At 42.9% G+C, this 19,190-nt stretch overlaps 1 protein-coding gene across 8 annotated transcripts; it reads left to right on the forward strand.

Annotated features, from left to right (window-relative positions):
• Positions 1-560: 560 nt before the first annotated feature.
• LOC147211296 (forkhead box protein P1-B-like) lies at positions 561-18,007 on the forward strand. Of its 8 annotated transcripts, none has more exons than XM_086125288.1 (16): positions 561-691; positions 3,573-3,713; positions 9,698-9,880; positions 10,078-10,167; positions 14,553-14,664; positions 14,771-14,879; positions 15,004-15,111; positions 15,357-15,444; positions 15,670-15,747; positions 15,840-16,032; positions 16,246-16,322; positions 16,417-16,518; positions 16,581-16,708; positions 16,871-16,916; positions 17,030-17,193; positions 17,277-18,007. In XM_086125288.1, the coding sequence occupies exons 2-16, from the start codon at positions 3,588-3,590 to the stop codon at positions 17,434-17,436; spliced, it is 1,764 nt and encodes a 587-aa protein (XP_085981414.1). In that variant the 5' UTR covers positions 561-691; positions 3,573-3,587; the 3' UTR covers positions 17,437-18,007. The 8 variants fall into 8 exon arrangements, with proteins under 8 accessions (XP_085981414.1, XP_085981422.1, XP_085981440.1 ...); XM_086125296.1 differs by having other exon boundaries at positions 17,280-18,007; XM_086125314.1 differs by having other exon boundaries at positions 15,873-16,032.
• Positions 18,008-19,190: the final 1,183 nt, after the last annotated feature.

The raw sequence follows: 19,190 nt of genomic DNA on the forward strand, positions 1-19,190 counted from the left end.
CACGGGCCACTTTGATGTTACGTCTTCCCTCGGAGGGCCCTTAAGACAGTGAAACTGAGTAAATGTTTAATCATCACATCGTATTATTACTTGTACACAAAAAATTATGGCGCACGAGTTATGAAATCAGTCAAGGATTTGTTCAGTTATTGCTCAAGTGAGTGTAAACAGGGTAACAAAATTATTGCAAAATGCCACCGTTATTTATTACATATGACAATTTGAGATTTTGCTTCAGATTTAAGCAAGGATCATGGAAATTGACACATGATTTGCTCTCGCGGGCTACATAAAATGACGTGGCGGGCCGGATCTGGGCCCGGGCCTTGACTTTGACACCTGTGCTCTAACCGATTCAATCAAAACAGAACAACTCAGTCCTCAATGTTTCAAACTCAGAGGATGTATTCGTTGCTTGATTTTTTTTTTTTTTTGGACTGACACTATAATCATCATTTACAACGAAACAAATGAATACAAATCTCCAGGGTCGAAGTGACCCGTGAGATTTTTTTTTCCAAGGCGAGCTGATGGCCCCGCGTGTGGACATGACGTCACCATTGTTTACTTTTAACGAAGCCACGCCTTCTGTTAGCAACTTGTGGCTAGCCCCGCCGCCAACGAAGCCACTCCGAGGTTCATTCTCCCGACACCACACCGAGTTCAACTTTGTTTACGCGTACACAAGCTGGTGAGTAAAAGTTAACGGAGTCGCACGCCGATAAACCTGTGTACGAATGTTGATCTGAGAACGTCATATTTGTTGCCATATCACCGTTGCCAAAACGAGGAGAGAGATGATTCCTTTCGGTTAGCGGCTAGCTTTTGTTGCACATCGCTACGAACCTCGCGGTTGGTTTGAAAACACGTCCATATTTTCCGGAGGAGAGAACAGAAGATATAGCCTATGAATAACACGCGCCCATTCGCATATCGATCATGCTAACTCGCAGTTCCTCGTTCCCCGTGTAACCAATAGCGTAATGTTCGGGTCCTCACTCGGAATCTCACATTGCAATGGCTGCTATCGGCGGATGTCGAGTCCATTCATTTTGTACCCATCATATCGCACAACTATTAATAATGAGCAACACCCATTTGACATCTGCTCAGGCTTATTCAAATTGATAGTATTTGATTGTAGAACACTGAGTGACATGGCCCGTCCTTCAAAGTGAAGTAAGATCCGTTTCTAAATAGGCTACTGCCAATGTTTTTCTTCGATACACATTTGTGCACTAACAAACAACAAGAATGATTCGAACGATTGTATCGACCGTCCAACCAAGATGAAAGCGATGCAGACACGTTGCAGTGCATTACAATGACCTTATGTTCATGAGAAAGTTGCTAACACCACAGAACCTCATACATATTCTTAATCGCGAATCTTTCCTTGAAACAGCTTTGCCGCAGTATTATGTTTTTACTATCAAATGTGTTGATCGTAACACATACGTACAGTATAGTTAAATAATCATTCAAAGAAAGTTGTCTTCAGCCATGACGATAGGAAACTCTGCTTTTTGTCTTTTGTCGTAAGCCTGATCCTGAAAGCATGAGCAAACAGAATGGAAACTTTGCTTGCAAATGCCGGACATGGTTTAGATTGGCTTTCATTCGCAGGAATCACTTGGCTTTTTTTAAACCGTCTTTAAAATACCCCTTTCATTCGTTTCATGATGCCACGCTGATATATCTGATGCAGGAAGTACTCATTTCATATTGTCTCTTAAATGGCTTGAGTAAAATTGAATCTGTATCATGGACGTTAGTCCCAACAATCCTAGTAATTTGGTGTTGATTCAGTTGGGAGCCAAAATTACGAGTATATTTAACCGTTGCTTTGCATGTTTAATTTAAAAGTTTGCAAACCTTGAAACTAATGATGTTCTCCTTCAGGCAATGTGACCTGTTTCATCTGAGCTTTTCCATCTGCTCACATTATATGTTTGCCTACTTTATTTACTTTTGTTTATGCTGCTTAGCTTTCGACTCAAGCACTCCCAAGCTGTACACATAAAAGCCTTCTTGTGCATTGTACTACCTGACACGGTCGTTTATCGCACCACCTGGTTAATGGTAAATTGTTCCAGAAGGAAGATATGTTTGCACATAAACACAGACCCAGGGCCCCTGTGTTTACAGTAGCCATGGCAGCACTCAGTTATTCAACAAATAGAAGAGCATGTTCCTCTCACAGTTTCAGAGGCGACTGCAACTTGTACTGTAGCTTGTTTTTTTTTTTAAACATTGTAACCTGGTTGAAATTTAACAACACTGATGACTTCACATAACAGTGACTAAAACTGTTGTTTTCCTATTGAAGTTCTTTTGGGGAGTTTTGTTTTTGGTGAGTTGCTCCTAATAGCAAAGTAGCTACCTTGCTGGATGTATTTGTGTATCCGGGCCTTAAAATCAACCAATTATTCTTCAGACCCTCCACGGAATTGTGCCTTTTGCGTTTCAAAACCAAAATGCAACAGTTGAGGAAGTCACATTTGCACAAATCTCAGAGCAAACTTTTATTTCTTGGGGTGGAAAAAAATCTGCTCACAGTCTTGTCTTTGGCAAACACTTTTTCTGAGTGCTGTGGAACTCCTTAGACAACATCCATCCATCCATTTTCTAATTTGCTCATTCTCACGAGGGTCGCGGATGTGCTGGAACCTGTCCCAGCCGTCTTCGGGCAGTAGGCGGGGAACACCCTGAACCGGTTGCCAGCCAATCGCAGGGCACACAGAGACAAACAACAGTCACACTTAACGACGATTTAGAGTGTTCCATTAACCTGCCATGCATGTTTTAGGAATATTGGAGGACACTGGAGTACTTGGAGAAAACCCACGCAGGCACAGGGAGAACATGCAAATTCCACACAAGTAGGACGGAATCGAACCCATGACCTCTGCAGTGTGAGGCAGATGTGCTAACCAGTCAATTTTGACAACATAACATCCTTCCCACACTTGATGCCTCTCAGCAAGCCTTTTTTGCCTGGCTTTTTTGCTCCATAACTTTTCGATGCTCTGCTGGGGTGTGATATAGTCTGAAAGGCCAGCTCAAGTGAGATGTTTTAAGTGAGGCAAAGAGAGTAAGGATCAAACATTTTCTGTGGCTCTGCCTAGTCAAGAATTCTACCTGCGTGACACGGGAAAACAATTTAAGAGCCACCTCCAAAATATTGGAATGGTGCAAAGTGAAACTCGTGACAAATTAAAGAATCTGTTGGCAAATATTATTTACTGTGAACCCCAAACGCCCGACAACAGCTTGCTGTTGTCAGCTTAGTTATCCATTGAACTTTTGGTGTGGCCAATTGGTACACTCTAAAATACTTAGTCAAAGTACATAATATTACGATTATGAAGTCAATCCCTCCCCCACCCCATGCTCAGGATACAGTCAAGATATTCCTGGCATGGGTATAAATGGTAAATGGAATTTGTTTATCGTGGTCCATGGCTTGACTTTAAATAACCTCGCCCATTGAGATTTGTGTTTTCCATATTCCATGATGCCACACTTTTTCATGCAGCTGTTTCCATTTACACCATTTGTTTGTTTCTCAGGTCAGTGGAGTCCAGATGCACGAGTCTGGGTCAGAACCAACTAGCCACGCCATTCCAGCTGTTAGGACACAGAATGGAAAAAATGCTGAGAATGACACTCGACTAAGGAGCGGCCATACTCCTCCTCCAGAGTCACCCAGAGTCAGTTTATTCCCGTTGGCCTCCCTTTATTACACAAACACTAATTGTGCCGATGCTCATTGTGGCAACGTTACCTCAGTTTTGGAGCCCTGCTAGCATCTTGGGAGCACTTTTCTGAAACAAATGTGTTGCGCACACTGAAGCTTACCGCGCGACATTAGTGTGTGAATTGTGGCCTCTGGTCTGCAGGTGTTGTGATTTCTCTGCTTGGATGGATGGGTGGATGGATGAGTTCTTAATTTAGCAGCAATAGTCATGCATACACAGTCATATTAAATGACCTCCACACAAAGTAAAAACAAATACAAAAGTGCACCCTTAAGGAAGAATTAGAAGAACATTTTCATCTGTTCTCATCAAGAAGAACAATTCATAGACTTAGGATGTTGCATGTTTGTATGGAGTACTAAATAGAGCCTAATTATGCCACAGTCATACGTGCAAGGTTGGAAAGTTTAACATTATTGACGGCGATCTACAAAACACTACAATATAACTAACTGTACTACACCCACTACATACATTGCATGAAACTGTTGGCAAAATATGTAGGCTTGATTTTGTACATTGAAACTCAAATTTCAACGTTATGTACAAATTGAGCAGTATTACAATGAATAATACCATAAGCCTTGTGTAGTCTACATGCGAGTATACTGTACATATTTAAGTGTACATCACGTTGCTAACATTTTTGCACAGTGTCCAGAAGTATTTTCACCACACACAATGGGGAGATGTATAAGTTAATAGTGAACGGTATCGAAGATGGATCGAATGGATGGATGGATAGATCGAGACTGTATGTAAATACACTACAGGTATTTTAATATCCTGCAGAAAGTGAAAAAATGTGAGTTTTTTGTTTTGGAAGTGAATGTACCGCATAGCCTGGAACCCCTCGCTCTATTTATTGTTGAAAGTTAGCACATTGATGGGTGCAGGGATTTAAGGAAGGGAGGGTGTTGAGAGGGGGATTTTCTTGTTGCTCTTATTCCCCCCCACATCTCTGACGGGAATAGGTCTCAGACAGCATATTATGTTGCTCTTTGTTCATTTCTATGCTGCCAGGTGAATTTTGGAACGGGGTCACTTTTCCTCTGTTTAATTGTAATCCTATTTTCAATCGATATTTACATGTTTCTCCCCACTTGTGCGTCTGCGAGGGAAAGTCACATGTCAGTGATTGTGTAATAAAATATCGTGCATGTTTTTACAGATGTTTGTACTTTGCAGGATACACGTCAGTGTTGGGTTTTAGTGCTTTTTTGTGTGTGTTTTTGGCTGTCAGTCATCTCAGAGTCCACAAGACCAGTCTTGCAGCAACGGATTTGTGTTTACACTCGGCTGCTCACTGGTATGACTCTCAACAATAACAACAACACAAGATGTTTGGACTTGCTGGCTGCCATGGTAACAGGGATTAGGCAAAGGCTGTTGTTGTGTTGATGGTGTCCACAGAAAAACAGAGGGGCCAAACAGCTCTGTCTGTCTGTCTGTTGGGGTGGACCTATTTTTTCATGGCTTTTGTGGCCACCTCGGCCGCATTGAATCTCATAAGAAAGGCCAAACAAGGAGGCCGTCGACTGTTATTGTTAGCCCACAGCCTCTGTGAAATTCTCCGTCAGTTTGTTTACCCGACTCTAAACAGACTCTGCCTCAGAGAGAGATGTTTGTTTGTGGTTCAGACCTTAATTAAAATATGAATCCTGCATTCTGTTTTCGTAAACAGGCTCTGCCTGCTTTTTATTCATTATTTAGTCTCTGTGCAATTTTGATGACTTTGTTTATGTTTACTGCAAACATTGCCAGAGCAGTGAGGCTCGACAGGGAGTGGGGTGAGGGTTGGTAAATTGCTGCCTGCTCAGTAGATGATGTTGTTTCTGTGCCACTGGTTGTTGTTGTTTTGATGGCGGCCTAATTCCCTTGGGCAATCTGTTGTTGTTGTTGTTTGGTTAATTTAGGAGCTGAATCGTCTTGACAGAACTTTGTACACTAGACGGTGAGTCTGAGAAGTAATCAAGTGCATATTATACTTTTTATGCTGGGAATTGTCTTTGATAGTATGGCGTTACTTGTGTGCGCATGCCTCATGCACTCTGTATCACTCCTACATGTTTGTCAGACTCTCGGTCCATATGTCAGTCTCGCCCTTAACCGTAACTTCATTTTATGTGGTCCGCAACGTTGAAAACAATATGATTCTTTCAAAATGCATTCTATGCTGCTCTACCATTTGAAGTTGGTTACAAACATGTCCCTCACTGATTCTCTACATTTTGTGATTTTTACAATCCTAGAGGAACTGGGTACATGGCACTGTTAGAAAATGGGAAAAGGCCTCAAATGTCAAAATAAGGTATCGATGGATGTGAAGGTAAATACATGTTTGTTCTGAAAGGGCTTTAAATGGTTTGGCCTTGCGGCTATTAAACACAGTCGATGTTTAGCTAATACAATTCCAGACACAAGCACAGCGCCGAGAAAAGACTGCTGTCAATGTGCGTTTATTATCGGCGAAAGACCCTGTCGAAGCTCAAGTCAAATCAATGAACATGCATGTTAAGCATACACAGAAAAAAACCTAGTCATCATGTCTTGAAGTAGGCATTCTGTCATTGTTTTTGTGTACAGCAACATTTGTACAATTGTAACATCATTGTATCGCTGGCACATACACATTAGCACTGACATTTGTGCTAATATTTAAGATGTTCAGGCTGAACTATTAAAATATGTGATTTTTTTTTTTAATACCCAAGGCAGCCTATATTTTCTTTTGGAAGCTGTATTTCAACGGATATTTACTTCATATCCCTCCATTCTTCTGACTTTAGTCATGTTTCCTAGTATACATTTTATTTGTTGTTCCCCATCATGTTTTTAAAGCGTATTCAGGCACGTGTGACTCCTCACCACCCAACCAACGAGGGCATTCTTATCAAGGACATTTGTAATATGTTTACTCAACCGTTTCATCTTGTTTTTCTCTCTGTCAGTGTTTTCATCACCGTGAGTGACACCACACCCGTTTTCCTTTGTGCTTTGTGTGTGAGTCTGTTTAAGAGTTCAGAAAAACACCCATTGGCCCACAGTGCAAACTTCCATTTCCTCTGTAAAAGTCCCACGTTTTGTTGCAAAGTCTTTATGTATGAAAGGCTGGATCACAGCATATAGTGCCCGATTTACTAAAATCCAATGTACTGGGTGCAACGTTGTGTGTTGTGTTTACTCAAACAAATTGTTCTTGCTGTTGCTGGGCATCTTGTGCGTGGTCTACAAAGATTGTGATTTTTCACCAAGATCCCAAATAGTGGGTGCAAAATAGCAGACTGAACGATGGTATGTGCTGGTGGCAACAGTAAAAGGGGTGATGACCGCTGAATTTAAAAGAGCGTTTGCTCTTTAAGTTGGCTATGATGGTTTTCGACATGGAAAATCTCATACCCTAGAGCTGGGCAAGATGACGGTATGTATCGTGATGACCATAGAAATGAGTCTTGCGTGTCATTTTTCTACTATTGTGCCGATTGTCATTTGGCTTCTGCATGTTTCAAGATTGTCAGAAAAGCTGCATTTCACGGACAAATGCTTTTACTGCCCAATCTTATGCCACACAGCTGGCACCGGGTGGGCAGACGGAACAAGAAGAGGAAGTGAGTCATGTATCCTACATTACAGATGTTCGGTGCAAATTAAATCTAAGACTCAATGAAAATTACCGGTAATAAACAACGAGGTAGTGAACGCAAATAATGAATACAGATGCTCCCCAGCTTACGAACGAGATACTGTACGTTCCGAACAATCGTTCCTATGGTGAATTCGTTCGTAAGTTGCCTCAGTGCTATATTTTGTATGGAATGTATGTTTAAGGCTTATATAAGTACTGTATGTTTAAGGCTTATATAAGTACTGTATGTTTAAGGTTTATACAAGTATGTTTAAGGCTTATATAAGTATGCTTAAGGTTTATATAAGTATGTTTAAGGCTTGTATGAGTAACCTGTATTGGTTTGTACTGAAAAATAACGAGAGATATTTAACAACTGGGCAGAGGAAGCCGGATTCGGGGTGCATGCTGGGCGAGCTCTCCCAGCGCCTCACGTCGGTATTAGCGGCAGAAAGAAGCACTACAGTACCTGTATTCGGAAAAGGGCGCGCAATACAAAATCTAACTTTTTCTTTTCTTTTTCGACATACCCATAAAAATGTTCGTATGTACCGTTGTTCGTAACTCGGATGTTCGTAAGTCGGGGAGCGTCTGTACTCCTGCTTTGGGAAAGAATAAACTAACAATGAACTCGTAATTTTTATCAATGAACATTTAAAAAAAAGTAGGTTGGGTACACCTTCAAACTACAAAAGCAAAGCAGTTTGCATTTTGAGCCTCGTTATGTCACAAAGAATAACAAAATGAATAATCACGGATTTGCATATTTTTCCTTTAATTAAATAGTGACTTAAAGGCTAAAAAGGCTTGTGGGGCTGCCTATGTCACCTGCAGGTCAAGGCGAGGTAACGCTACAGCAAGCTAGCGGTAGCAAGGTTAGCAACGAGCTTCAATTACTGCCTGCTAAACATCACTGCCAACATCAACTCGCCTCTAAAAAAAACTTTTTGCAGTTATCACACTCACAAAGAGATCACGAGGAATAATTATCAGAGGCAAGGACAAAGGAGCCATGGTTCTTGCTAAGCTAACAAAATGTTATCGATCGCGAAAGACCGAAATTAAATGCTTGGTTGGTGGACTACACTTCACAGAGGTCTCGCAAGAAAGCCGATCATAGTCATCCTTGAATAGCAAAATTGCGGGCTATATTTGATAGGTGTCTGGAAAGAAAATTAATCTAAAATAATCTCCACACACACAGCTAAACAGCAAATGTTCAAGCGTCTTGTATGTCAGCCAGGAGGAGTGATCTAAAGGATTAGAAGTATTGAGGACAAGCAATTCAAAAATTGGATGCAGCAGTCAAAAAGTACAACTGTTCATGAAGCAAATTAGAAGCTTCATTTTCCCATTACTAGTGTATTATATAATATTTTATAGAATAACTGAAAATATATTGTGGTATATCGTTATCGTAATATAAATTGTTGTAAATCATGATAGATATTTCCATTTGTAAAGGTAATAAACATCTCATATATGTCCACCCATTATCCAAACCGCTTTATCCCGCTTTATTGTCACGAGTGTCATGGGCGTGCTGGAGCCTATCCCAGCTGTCTTCGGGCAGTCGGCAGGGTACACCCTAAACTGGTTGCCAGCCGATCACAAAGACAAACAACCATTCACACTCAGTCACACCGAGGGACAATTGAGAGTCTTCAATTAGCCTCCCATGCATGTTCTTGGAATGTGCGAGGAAACTGGAGTACCCAGAGAAAACCCGTGCAGGCCTATCCATCACTTTACTAGAGATTGATCTTGTTCTCATGAGTCTTCAGTCACTTTGTTCTAAAACATTTGTGGATCATCCCTGTAAAAGCCAATCTGGCCTTCTGATTCTTTTTGCTGAGTGGTTTGCATCTTGTGGTCTGGCCTGTGTATTTCTTCTCTTGAAGTCTTCTTCAACCAGTGACTTGTGACACCTTCAGCCTTGCCCTGTGGAGTTTGGCAGTGATGTCACTGAGTCTTGTCTTTAGGCGTTTTTCTCTTTTCACCCACTTTTTGTGTTGCTCGTTTCATTCATGCACTTTATATTTGTTCTGTGGTGTCTGTTGCATGTTTGCCCACGAACATAGTGACCATATGCCGCGAGTAAAGGTCCATAAAATACCCTACGGATTCGCGTTTGTTGTTGTTGCATTTTATTAATCAATTCGCCCCAATCAAGCCCAACGTGTCATCGCTTCTCCCGCGAAATCTGGTAATTAAGCAAAAATTCTCTCTTCGATGGTCACTGTGTAAGGGGCTACTGGCTGACTGTATATCGAGCCCAACTTGTTCCAACACAATGTTTTGGCTGTCACAGGTTCCACCATCATCATCCATGATGACCCCTCCGGCCGAGGCTCCGCAGCAGCTACAGCAGCAGGCGGCGCAGCAACAGGTCCTCAGCCCTCAGCAGATCCAAGCCCTGTTCCAGCAGCAGAAGGCCCTCATGTTGCACCAGGTACTGGGCCTGGAGGGCCTTTGTCTGTCTTCAGTGGGCAAGGCAAGGCAGCTTTATTGATATCTCACATTTTTCATACACAAGGCAATTCAATATGCTTCACACAAGTAAAGACATGTCAACTACAAGCATTTGCAAACACAACAGTTCACAGCATTCAGACACAAAGCCGAGAAAACAAAAGTAAGGGCCCAAGCACTCTGAACAGTTTCACTCTTGTTGTATCAACTTGTCTGCAGCAACAAATTCAAGAGGTCTTCAAGAATCAGCAAGAGCAGCTAAATATGCAGCTGCTCCAACAGAAGAATGCTGGGATAGTTAGCCAGGAGGTAAGTTCACACACAGTATTTGCCTCCGTTACCTTCACACTGACGTACAGTACGTCTGTGAATGCACCGACAGATGGCCGATGTGACAAACATACATGATGGGAGGAACACGTAATCAGAATGATGTGCACCTCGGCCTTTTTTCAGCTTCCCTCAATTTTACTGAGCAGAAGTAAGTAGGTGATGTATCAGTATCACTGCACTCAAACATTGAGAGTGGCATAGTGTGGGGTTGTGGCGGTCACCGTTACTGGTCTCGTCCAAAAAAGTCCATACGCCAGGAATTTGTCGCCGGTAGTTGGTGTCAATCTATTACAACAGCATCAAACATAACACACATATGGACAAAGCACGCACAGTTAGTCGTATGTCCTGTATGTTATGTGTTGCTGAAGTGCTTCCATGCCATAATGAATCCAACGAGTAAATCTTCAAAGTACAAGTTGAACCGTTGTGTTAAACATAAATAAACACTGAATACAATGATTTGCAAATCATGTTCAACATACATACATTTAATTGAATACACTACGTCAACATCATATTTCATCTACAGACCAATAAACCTTATTGTTTTTAGCAAATAATCATTAGCATAGAATTTTATGGCTGCAGCACATTCCCAAAAACCTGGAACAGGTGTCAAAAAAAAGACTGAGATAGTTGAGGAATGCTCATTCAACACCTGTTTGGAAAATCCCACAGGTAAACAGGCTAACTGGCAATGGGGAGGACACAAGGAATGAAGATAAACAGTAATACAACTCTTTGCCTTAATTCCTTGTATTACTATTTATCGTCACTCTCTGTATTATCATCTTCACCCCTTTAGCAGTTCATAACAAAAAGCTTTACGCTTTTGTGTTTTGTCGTGTTTTCTTAATGTTTATATTTGTATACTTTATTTGTAAAATGTTCTCTTTGGACCGGTGGGAAGGCTGAGTCCGACCGAGCACCTGGCAATGGATAACAGTACCCAATGGTTCCAACGTTTGGTACTTTTCTTTAAAATAAATAAATAAATAAATAAAAACCTGTATGTGTGTGTGTATGTATATCAGAGGCGATTGCTCTAAGACTGTAAGGGAAGCTCAGCTTCCCCTAAAATGTCAAAAAATAAGTACACAATGAATGGAAAATTTCCATTCCAAAAAGGCCCTGATGGCACTATTGATAAAGGTAGAGTGCCTAATTTGTAAGAAGTAGTTTGCTTACCACCGAAGCAGCTTAAGTTTAGCCTACCACATCAATGCAAAGCACCCAGTCGCAAGTGCAGCCACAGCTAACGTTAGCACTGAAAGCGTTAGCAATAGAGTGAGCCATAACAAAGGTCTTCGGCAAACTAAACTCGAGGCGAACACCCAGCGCACGAGGCATGAAGTCAGCATAGCTGCTTTGTCCTCTGTAGCCTACTAGAAGTGATGGATGTTTATTTCAGTACTTTATTTTGTAATGATGAACAGTGCTAATTTACAGAACTATGATTTAAGAAAAGATAAGAAAAAGATAAGAAAACCTTTATTAGTCTCGCAATGGAGAAATTCCCAATTCACAGCAGCAAAGTTATGAAAGGAAGAAGTAGAACAACAAAATATAGGAGCTGCTGGAAAGGCAGCCACTCTCGCGGCGCCATTTTGAAGTCAAAATAACAAAAATAACACAACACAACACATAGGACACAGACAGTCGTGTAATCTTCACCACTTTTCTGCATGCATTTTGTTGTCTGAAGCAGTTATAGATGAAAGAGGAGAGGATTAAAGTGTCCTTTCACCAGTGGGTCAGAGACGTCATGCTGAAAATGTGCACACGTCTGCTACAAGCTAAGTTTTGAAAGCAAACACAAAGCTGTAGCGTCCATTGACGAAAAGAGATTAGTTCATTTCTCCTGTCCCACGTAATCCGCTTCAAACTCCAAGCCGCGATTCACAGTTCCAAATCCGCATCGGCGCTCCGCGCTAACGCTCCTTTCTTCTCATCGGCGGCTCCTCAAGCCTTACATCCATCCAGCCGCAAACCGTTCAACAACACCGATCTCTCCGCTGAACAAAGCGGGGCTGTGAAAAATGCTGCCCATTACAGGCGCAAGACACAAGCGCCCCGGGACTGTCCAGCAACGACAGTCAAATGGCGCTGACATTCCTCCCAGTCAAAAACAGCGCTGGTATACCCATGCTGCCGAGAAGGCGCAACCACCAAGCACAGAGTCTCCTCCTTGATGAATGTCGTGTCCAAAAAATGGTGAAAAAAGTCCACATCAGGTCCACACGACGTAACAACAAACACAAAGTGACAAAACAAACACAAAAACAACAAAAAAAGCAAGGCTCATGAGAGCACTTGACGACGGCTGCCTACTCGGGCGCCATCTTGACTTCAAAGAAGGGTCTGTTTTATTTATTTTGTATTATCTGAAATAAGTTGAGCGTTCAGTACTTGTATTTCTCGGAAAAGTGTTCTTACTGTTTTTGATAAGTTAACCTAATCACTTTTTAAGGATCTGATGTTCTATTTTATTTTTAGTTTGTAATTCTTTGTAGATTTACAAAAATACAGTAAACAAAACAGTGATATTCCCCCTAGTGGTCGGAACTAAAGGTTGCAGGTAGCATTTGGGACTAGTCTCAACTACAGCAGCAAGTGAAATGGCTAGAACTGCACCTGTTCAAGTCTGTTTAAAAACAATAAAAGACTTCATAATGCCACTTTGTGATGTCAATCTTTTGATCTGCCTCAATAATGTAATGAATCTAAAATGAAACTCGGGGGTTTCTCTGCTATTTTTAGATTAGATTACATCAAGATTAATTAGATCAATTAATTACAGATCATAATTAATTAATCTCCCAATGTTTTTAATCTCTTGCCAGCACTAATACACACACACACACACACGGTGGCCCGGTGGTCCAGTGGTTAGCGCGCCAACCTCACAGTGCAGAGGTACCGGGTTCAATTCCAGCTCCGTCCGGCCTCCCTGTGTGGAGTTTGCATGTTCTCCCTGTTTTGGGCCTGTGTGGGTTTTCTCCGGGTACTCCGGTTTCTTCCCACATTCCCAAAATATGCACGGCAGGCTGTTTGAACACTCCAGATTGTCCCTAGGTGTGAATGTGAGCGCGGATGCTTGTTTGTGCCCTGCGATTGGCTGGCAATCGGTTCAGGGTGTCCCCCGCCTTCTGCCCGAAGACGGCTGGGATAGGCTCCAGCACCCCCCGCGACCCTTGTGAGGATAACGCGGAACAGAAAATGGCTGGATGGATATATATATATATATACGCGCGCGCACACACACACACACACACACAGACCCCCTCATCGAACAAAGTCACACAATGGCATTCACAGATTTTGGAACTCGGTGCATACACAAGGCAACCCCCACCATTATTGGGCCCCCCACCTCCATTTTGGAGAAAATTTAAGACATTAACGTGCGCCTGTGGGTCGTGAAAATACAGTGTGTGTGTGTGTGTGTTGGGATGCAGGAAATGTTTAGTTTGTTTCTCAATGTGTGGTTTGTATGCAGACAATTAAGGGAGTGATTCTGCCCACCTTACTTGAGCCTTTGGGAGTACTCTAAAACCAAAGTGAAATAAATCACATAATGGTTGTTGGCAAACTTCAGCAAGTCCAGCATCTCTTTCCATCAATGCCATCACCACTAACTGATGCTCTGCCGTCTTTGCGCCTATTTTGCTAACATCCCAAATAGCTGCCGTTGATTTGCGTCTTCACCCCAACGCATTTCAGTCGCAGGTCAGGTTGTTCCCTCAGACGGCCATTATGACTGTGAAACCATCATATAATAATATGCATGATCGACTACTCATATGATGGCAGATTTACACAACAAATCAGAGGTCAGGAAAAATATTTGGTCACAAATTGTACAAAAAAATGCATTCAATATCTCAACATGATTAAAAGTGAAAACCATTTGTAATTTTGCTTCCAATTTTGATCAGTACACCTGGTGTGCTTTGGCGGCCCATATTTGGTCCTGAGACCCTGAGTTTGACACCTTATAGATCTTATAGCTCAACTTGCGTCTTTCGAATGAAAAAACAACGTCCCATTTCAAAAAGGTTTTCGTTGCACTCCTAGTAATATGGCATGATTCCTTCTCTTGGCTGGCTTCATGTCAGCCCTTAGATCACTCCAAAATTGCATCACGGGACCCGTTTGACCCCGCCTTTCCGACACCTGCAAAATCAGCCATGTGAACTAACCAGGATTTCAATTGATTCAAGCCCATTTTTTTTCCCTTTCCCCCCATTCGGCAGACGCAATCTTGGGTGCGCCCGGTTAGTCGATCAACTTCCATATCTGTTTGCAAGCGCATTCGAGTTTGTGGCCTTGAATAAATCAGGCCGTTTGTGTCCTAGCTTACCGCACAGCAGATCGCCATCCAGCAACAGCTTCTTCAGGTGCAGCAGCAGCATCTGCTCAACCTGCAGCGGCAAGGCCTTCTCTCCGTGCTCCCCACCAGTGTTGCCGGTACGCCCCCCCCCCCCCCCCACCCTTCCTCCCTTTTGTGTTTGATTTACCACGAGGTAAAGGTCACACAGACAGACTCTTAACTAAGTGTTGGGTTATCTTGTAGGCTGTGAAAATGACACTGGTGCGTTATCTGCGGGCGGGGACTCCAGAGGGTCGACCAATCACCAATCTGCGACCAACGGCCATCCCGCTCTCCTGAAAAGGAAGGAAAGGTGCTTTCCTGTGCACACTGAACCCTTTTATACATCCTGTTCAACTGTAGCGCCTGTTCTTTCTTATGCTTACACGTCCAGAGATGCATCACTGACGCCAGTCGTATGTTGTGACTCGTTTCAGCAGCTCGCTGGATGAAAACGCGCCAGGTAGTCATGCTCTGTACGGGAACGGCATGTGCAAATGGCCCGGCTGTGAGACAGTCTTTGGAGACTTTCAGGCGTTTTTTAAGTGAGTAGCGGCTCATCGGACCCTCTAATAAGACACGCGCATGATACTTTTTTTCCCTGCATTTTGGATCTCAAAGAGAACCAGGTCAAAGATTTCCTTCAATACATTTGTTTTTGTAGTGGTGGCATACTCTATGCTTTTACTTTGTGTATGCATGTGTGTATGTGTATATCTTTGACACATTGAACACATTTGTTTCCATGTTTGCTGCTCATAAAAATGCTTTCAATGGTGTTTTTCTGCAGGCATTTGAACAGTGACCACACACTTGACGACAAGAGCACTGCGCAGTGTCGCGTGCAGATGCAAGTGGTTCAACAGCTGGAATTACAGGTTTGTTTTTACCAATCTAGATTTCTTTTTTTTTTTATTTGCACATTGACGTTATTTACAATGGCTGCCAGCTGCAGTGCCATGTTGTTTTCACACCACGTCTGGAACCAGAAGTGGCATCTTTCGACGAGCTTCCACCAGCGTGCCAGAAAATTTGCGTGGGCCAGAGAGTTTTTGTCATGTATCGCAGAAAGCGAACTTAGCACCTCTCGTTTCCCATCTCAGCTCAAGAAAGACAAAGAGCGACTTCAAGCAATGATGGCTCATCTGAAGTCGTCTGAGCCCAAAGCTGCAGCTCAGCCCGTACGTTTCTGTCACTTAACGCTTTGGTTCAACAGACACAGTTGCAATGTTTTTTTTTTTTTGTTTTCTCTCAATTTGCTTTTCCTCCGCAGGCGAACCTTGTGCCTAACATGTCCTTCTCCCAGGCAACGCCGCCCAAAGGTCCCCATATGAGCTTGTCCCAGAGCGCCACAGCGCCGTCCACGCCCTTGATGCCCCTGTCCGAATCACCCTCGGTCCTCACTCCCAACGCCGGGTTCAACGGAACCCCTGTACGCAGGCGATACAGCCGCTCTGTCAGCCAAGGTGAACGGCAAGCATGCACTCAGCAGGTGGACACATGAGCTTCAATCCACCTGAATTTGTGTGTAGCTCCTCTTTGCTCCCGACGTGCAAACGAAACGCTGTTGTATGAGCAGAAAGTCGTTTAAGAAGAAAAAAAGGCATTTTAAACCCACATTCAATCTGAAAAGCATATTCACTGGAAATGTTAGTGTAAGATTGTTGTCTTTTCAACAGATATCGTTGATAATAAAGAGTTCTACCTAAGCACAGAAGTGAGACCGCCGTTCACGTACGCATCGCTCATACGACAGGTAAAGGTGGCGTTGTATGAAAATGCAAAACTGGATGTCTGCAAGAATTTGCAATTTTCTCTTCATCTTCGAATGTTTCCTTCATCTACATCAGGCAATCTACGAGTCACCGCGCAATCAATTGACTTTGAATGAAATCTACAACTGGTTCACAAGAAACTTTGCCTATTTCCGACGCAATGCGGCCACATGGAAGGTACGGATGTCAATTTGTGCCCGTCGTGTGCATCTTCTAACGTCTTTTCTGGGAATGGCCAGAATGCTGTCAGACACAACCTGAGCCTCCATAAGTGCTTTGTACGCCTGGAGAATGTGAAGGGAGCCGTGTGGACGGTCGACGAGATCGAGTTCCACAGACGAAGGCCCCAGAAGGCAGCCGGTAATGGGTGAGTCGGCTAATGCCTTGTTGACGCCACATCATCTCAGACCCGATGTTCCACCCGAATGTTTTTGGGAGCTTTGGAGTCTGAGACGCCACCAGTCATTTCCTGCAAGCCCTGACTCATTTTTTGTTTTTTTTTTCTCTCTCTCTCTCTTTGCAATTACAGATCTCTCCTGAAAAACCGGCAGAACTTAGCTGGGTCTGCTTCCCAGGTAGGCCTCTGGTGTCTGAACGGCTTTTCCCGCGTTTGATGGGCAATTGGGAAAATCGATGCTTTCACACTGTCAATCCTCACGGCGACATCATTTTGTGTTTTCGTTTGCAGATTGGAAGTTTAGACTGCACCGCCTTCTACAACCCGTGTGCGATGGGCAGCATCCCATTGCATTCCCTGCCCCACATCCTCCAGGAGCAGATGAACGGCGCCCTTGCCAACGGGTCCGGCTACCAAAGCGACAGCAGCGCAACGCAATCGCCCCCGCAAGCTTTGTACGCACCAACGCGAATTATGAGATGCTAGACGATGAACCGCCTTTCACACCCCACGCTGTGTCCTTCTGCTTTTGTTAAAGCAGCATCAAAGAGGAGCAAGAGGACGAAGAAATCGGTGAAAATTACCCTTATGAATCTCCCGGGAGCACAGATGAGCACGGCCACAGCCCGGAGACGAACCGCGACAACGACAGCGGCAGCCCGGAGAGGCTTCGTCTCGACCGCGTGCCTTCTCTCTGACCACGAGGTCCAAGATCTCCGAGCGCATATTCCAAAAGAGTCCAAAAGCTACTGCTTCATTTGTATAACCAAACATACTCTTGTCGTTCTTTTTATTATTTATCAGTATTTTGTTTTTTGTTCTTTTAATCTCGTTTTTAATTCTGTACTGTCAAGTGAGATCACACACGTGAAACTGTCTTTTCATGGTTGATATTTTTTAAAACACGAGCATGAGGAGCGGAGAAGCCAAAGCAAAGGGAACACTGATAGGGAGCACTTCACAATTGAAAGAAAGAAACCCCCCCCACAAAAACACGAGTTGATTTTTATTGTAGTTATATTATATATGCATTTGTAGAGAGATGATTCCTGATATGTTCACTGCCTCCGTGATCGCATATATTTGTATGTAATGATATCATCAGGTGATTCAAAAAGAGAATGTCTTTATACGTGTTGGTATTTTTCACCCCCACCACAAACATTGCTGAATTTTCTCAAGTTGAGCATGTCAGAGTAGATTCTATAGATATACCTTTTACTGTAGACCAACTCGATGAAAAATAAATTCATCATGATAACTGTCAAAGCTGAGTCTTCGTTGTGTGTGTGTGTGTGTGTGTGTGTGTGTGTGAGAGAGGAAGAGAGATAGTTCCCAATCTGCCCATGTAGACAATTAAACGGGGGAGTTTGCAGCGTTACAAGTGCTAGCAAGATTTGAATGCCCCCCCCCCCACGTTACTGCACAAGTGGAATTCTCAAACAGGCCTTTCATGATGGCATGCAACTACAAAAGTGTGTAGTCATGATTTATAGTCTCAGAACACATTCCGCTGTATCATAATAGCAGCATGAGCGACGCTGAAGTAGCATTAGCATTTCAAACCGACGCTAGCAGTAGCTGCTACTTTGATTTATTCGTAATTGAGTTGTAACTATAACATGAAATGTCATGTCAGAAATGTTGCTAATACTGTGTCGCATCTGAATCATCTCAGGTTCCTTGGGTGTTGCTTGTGTTTGCTAGTCTTATGCCCAGTTGTTTGCAAATGAGTGATGGATTTCTTTTTTTCTTGCCATTGTTTCAGGAAAGTTTCTGAAGCGCAAGGTGACAGGTCAGCAAGGCTACAGAGTGCTTGAATCTGTGATTGGTTGTGGGTTCTTAAAATCAAATTTGATGTACAACATAGGGACAGCGCGGGGGGGGGGGGTTGTTTTTTTTCATGCAATACTGTGACAGTTATAATAGAGCCAAAGGGGATTCTTTTTGGTGGGGGATGGGGGTGGTTTCTTTTTATTCCTTTTGAAGCTAAATGATCTGAAACACGTACACACTGCTGTACATGAAAAATAACCTGTACCTGAATACTTTCCAACAGTGACTGGCGTCATTGACCCGTACTAGACAATGTGTGGATTTAAAATCCATTTCTTTATTTTCGATATTGGTTTACTGTGTAGTTCACGAAGCCATTAAGAGCCTTGAAGTGATTTGGGAGCATTTTGTCTTCTTTTGTGTTATAAGTGGCCATGTTCGTGTCTCCTGTGTGTCATGTCACACGCTTCTAAAAGTGCCTCCTGATTGGCGAGTAAGGATGGATGAGGAGGAGTGGGAGTGGAACAAGATGGGATACATGAGCTCACCGTACAGAGCTCCTAATCCCCACTCAGATGGAGTAATTACCGCCAAAAACAGGTAATATGTCTTTTTTTTTTCAATTAGATATCTTACATGAAATTTCTTCTTGACATAATTGAAATCATATCTAAGT

This window comes from Hippocampus guttulatus, chromosome 1, assembly GCF_054856545.1.
Source record: "Hippocampus guttulatus isolate MCC_2025c chromosome 1, RoL_Hgut_1.0, whole genome shotgun sequence".
In the NCBI taxonomy this organism is placed as follows: Eukaryota; Metazoa; Chordata; class Actinopteri; order Syngnathiformes; family Syngnathidae; genus Hippocampus; species Hippocampus guttulatus.

Bases quoted from the DNA above. Each gene is read 5' to 3' on its own strand.
- LOC147211296 (XM_086125288.1), top strand. From the start codon at position 3,588: ATGCACGAGTCTGGGTCAGAACCAACTAGCCACGCCATTCCAGCTGTT. The intron at 14,880-15,003 runs GTGCTTTCCTGT...GACTCGTTTCAG, and splicing joins CTCCTGAAAAGGAAGGAAAG to CAGCTCGCTGGATGAAAACG. The intron at 16,917-17,029 runs GTAGGCCTCTGG...TTTCGTTTGCAG, and splicing joins TAGCTGGGTCTGCTTCCCAG to ATTGGAAGTTTAGACTGCAC.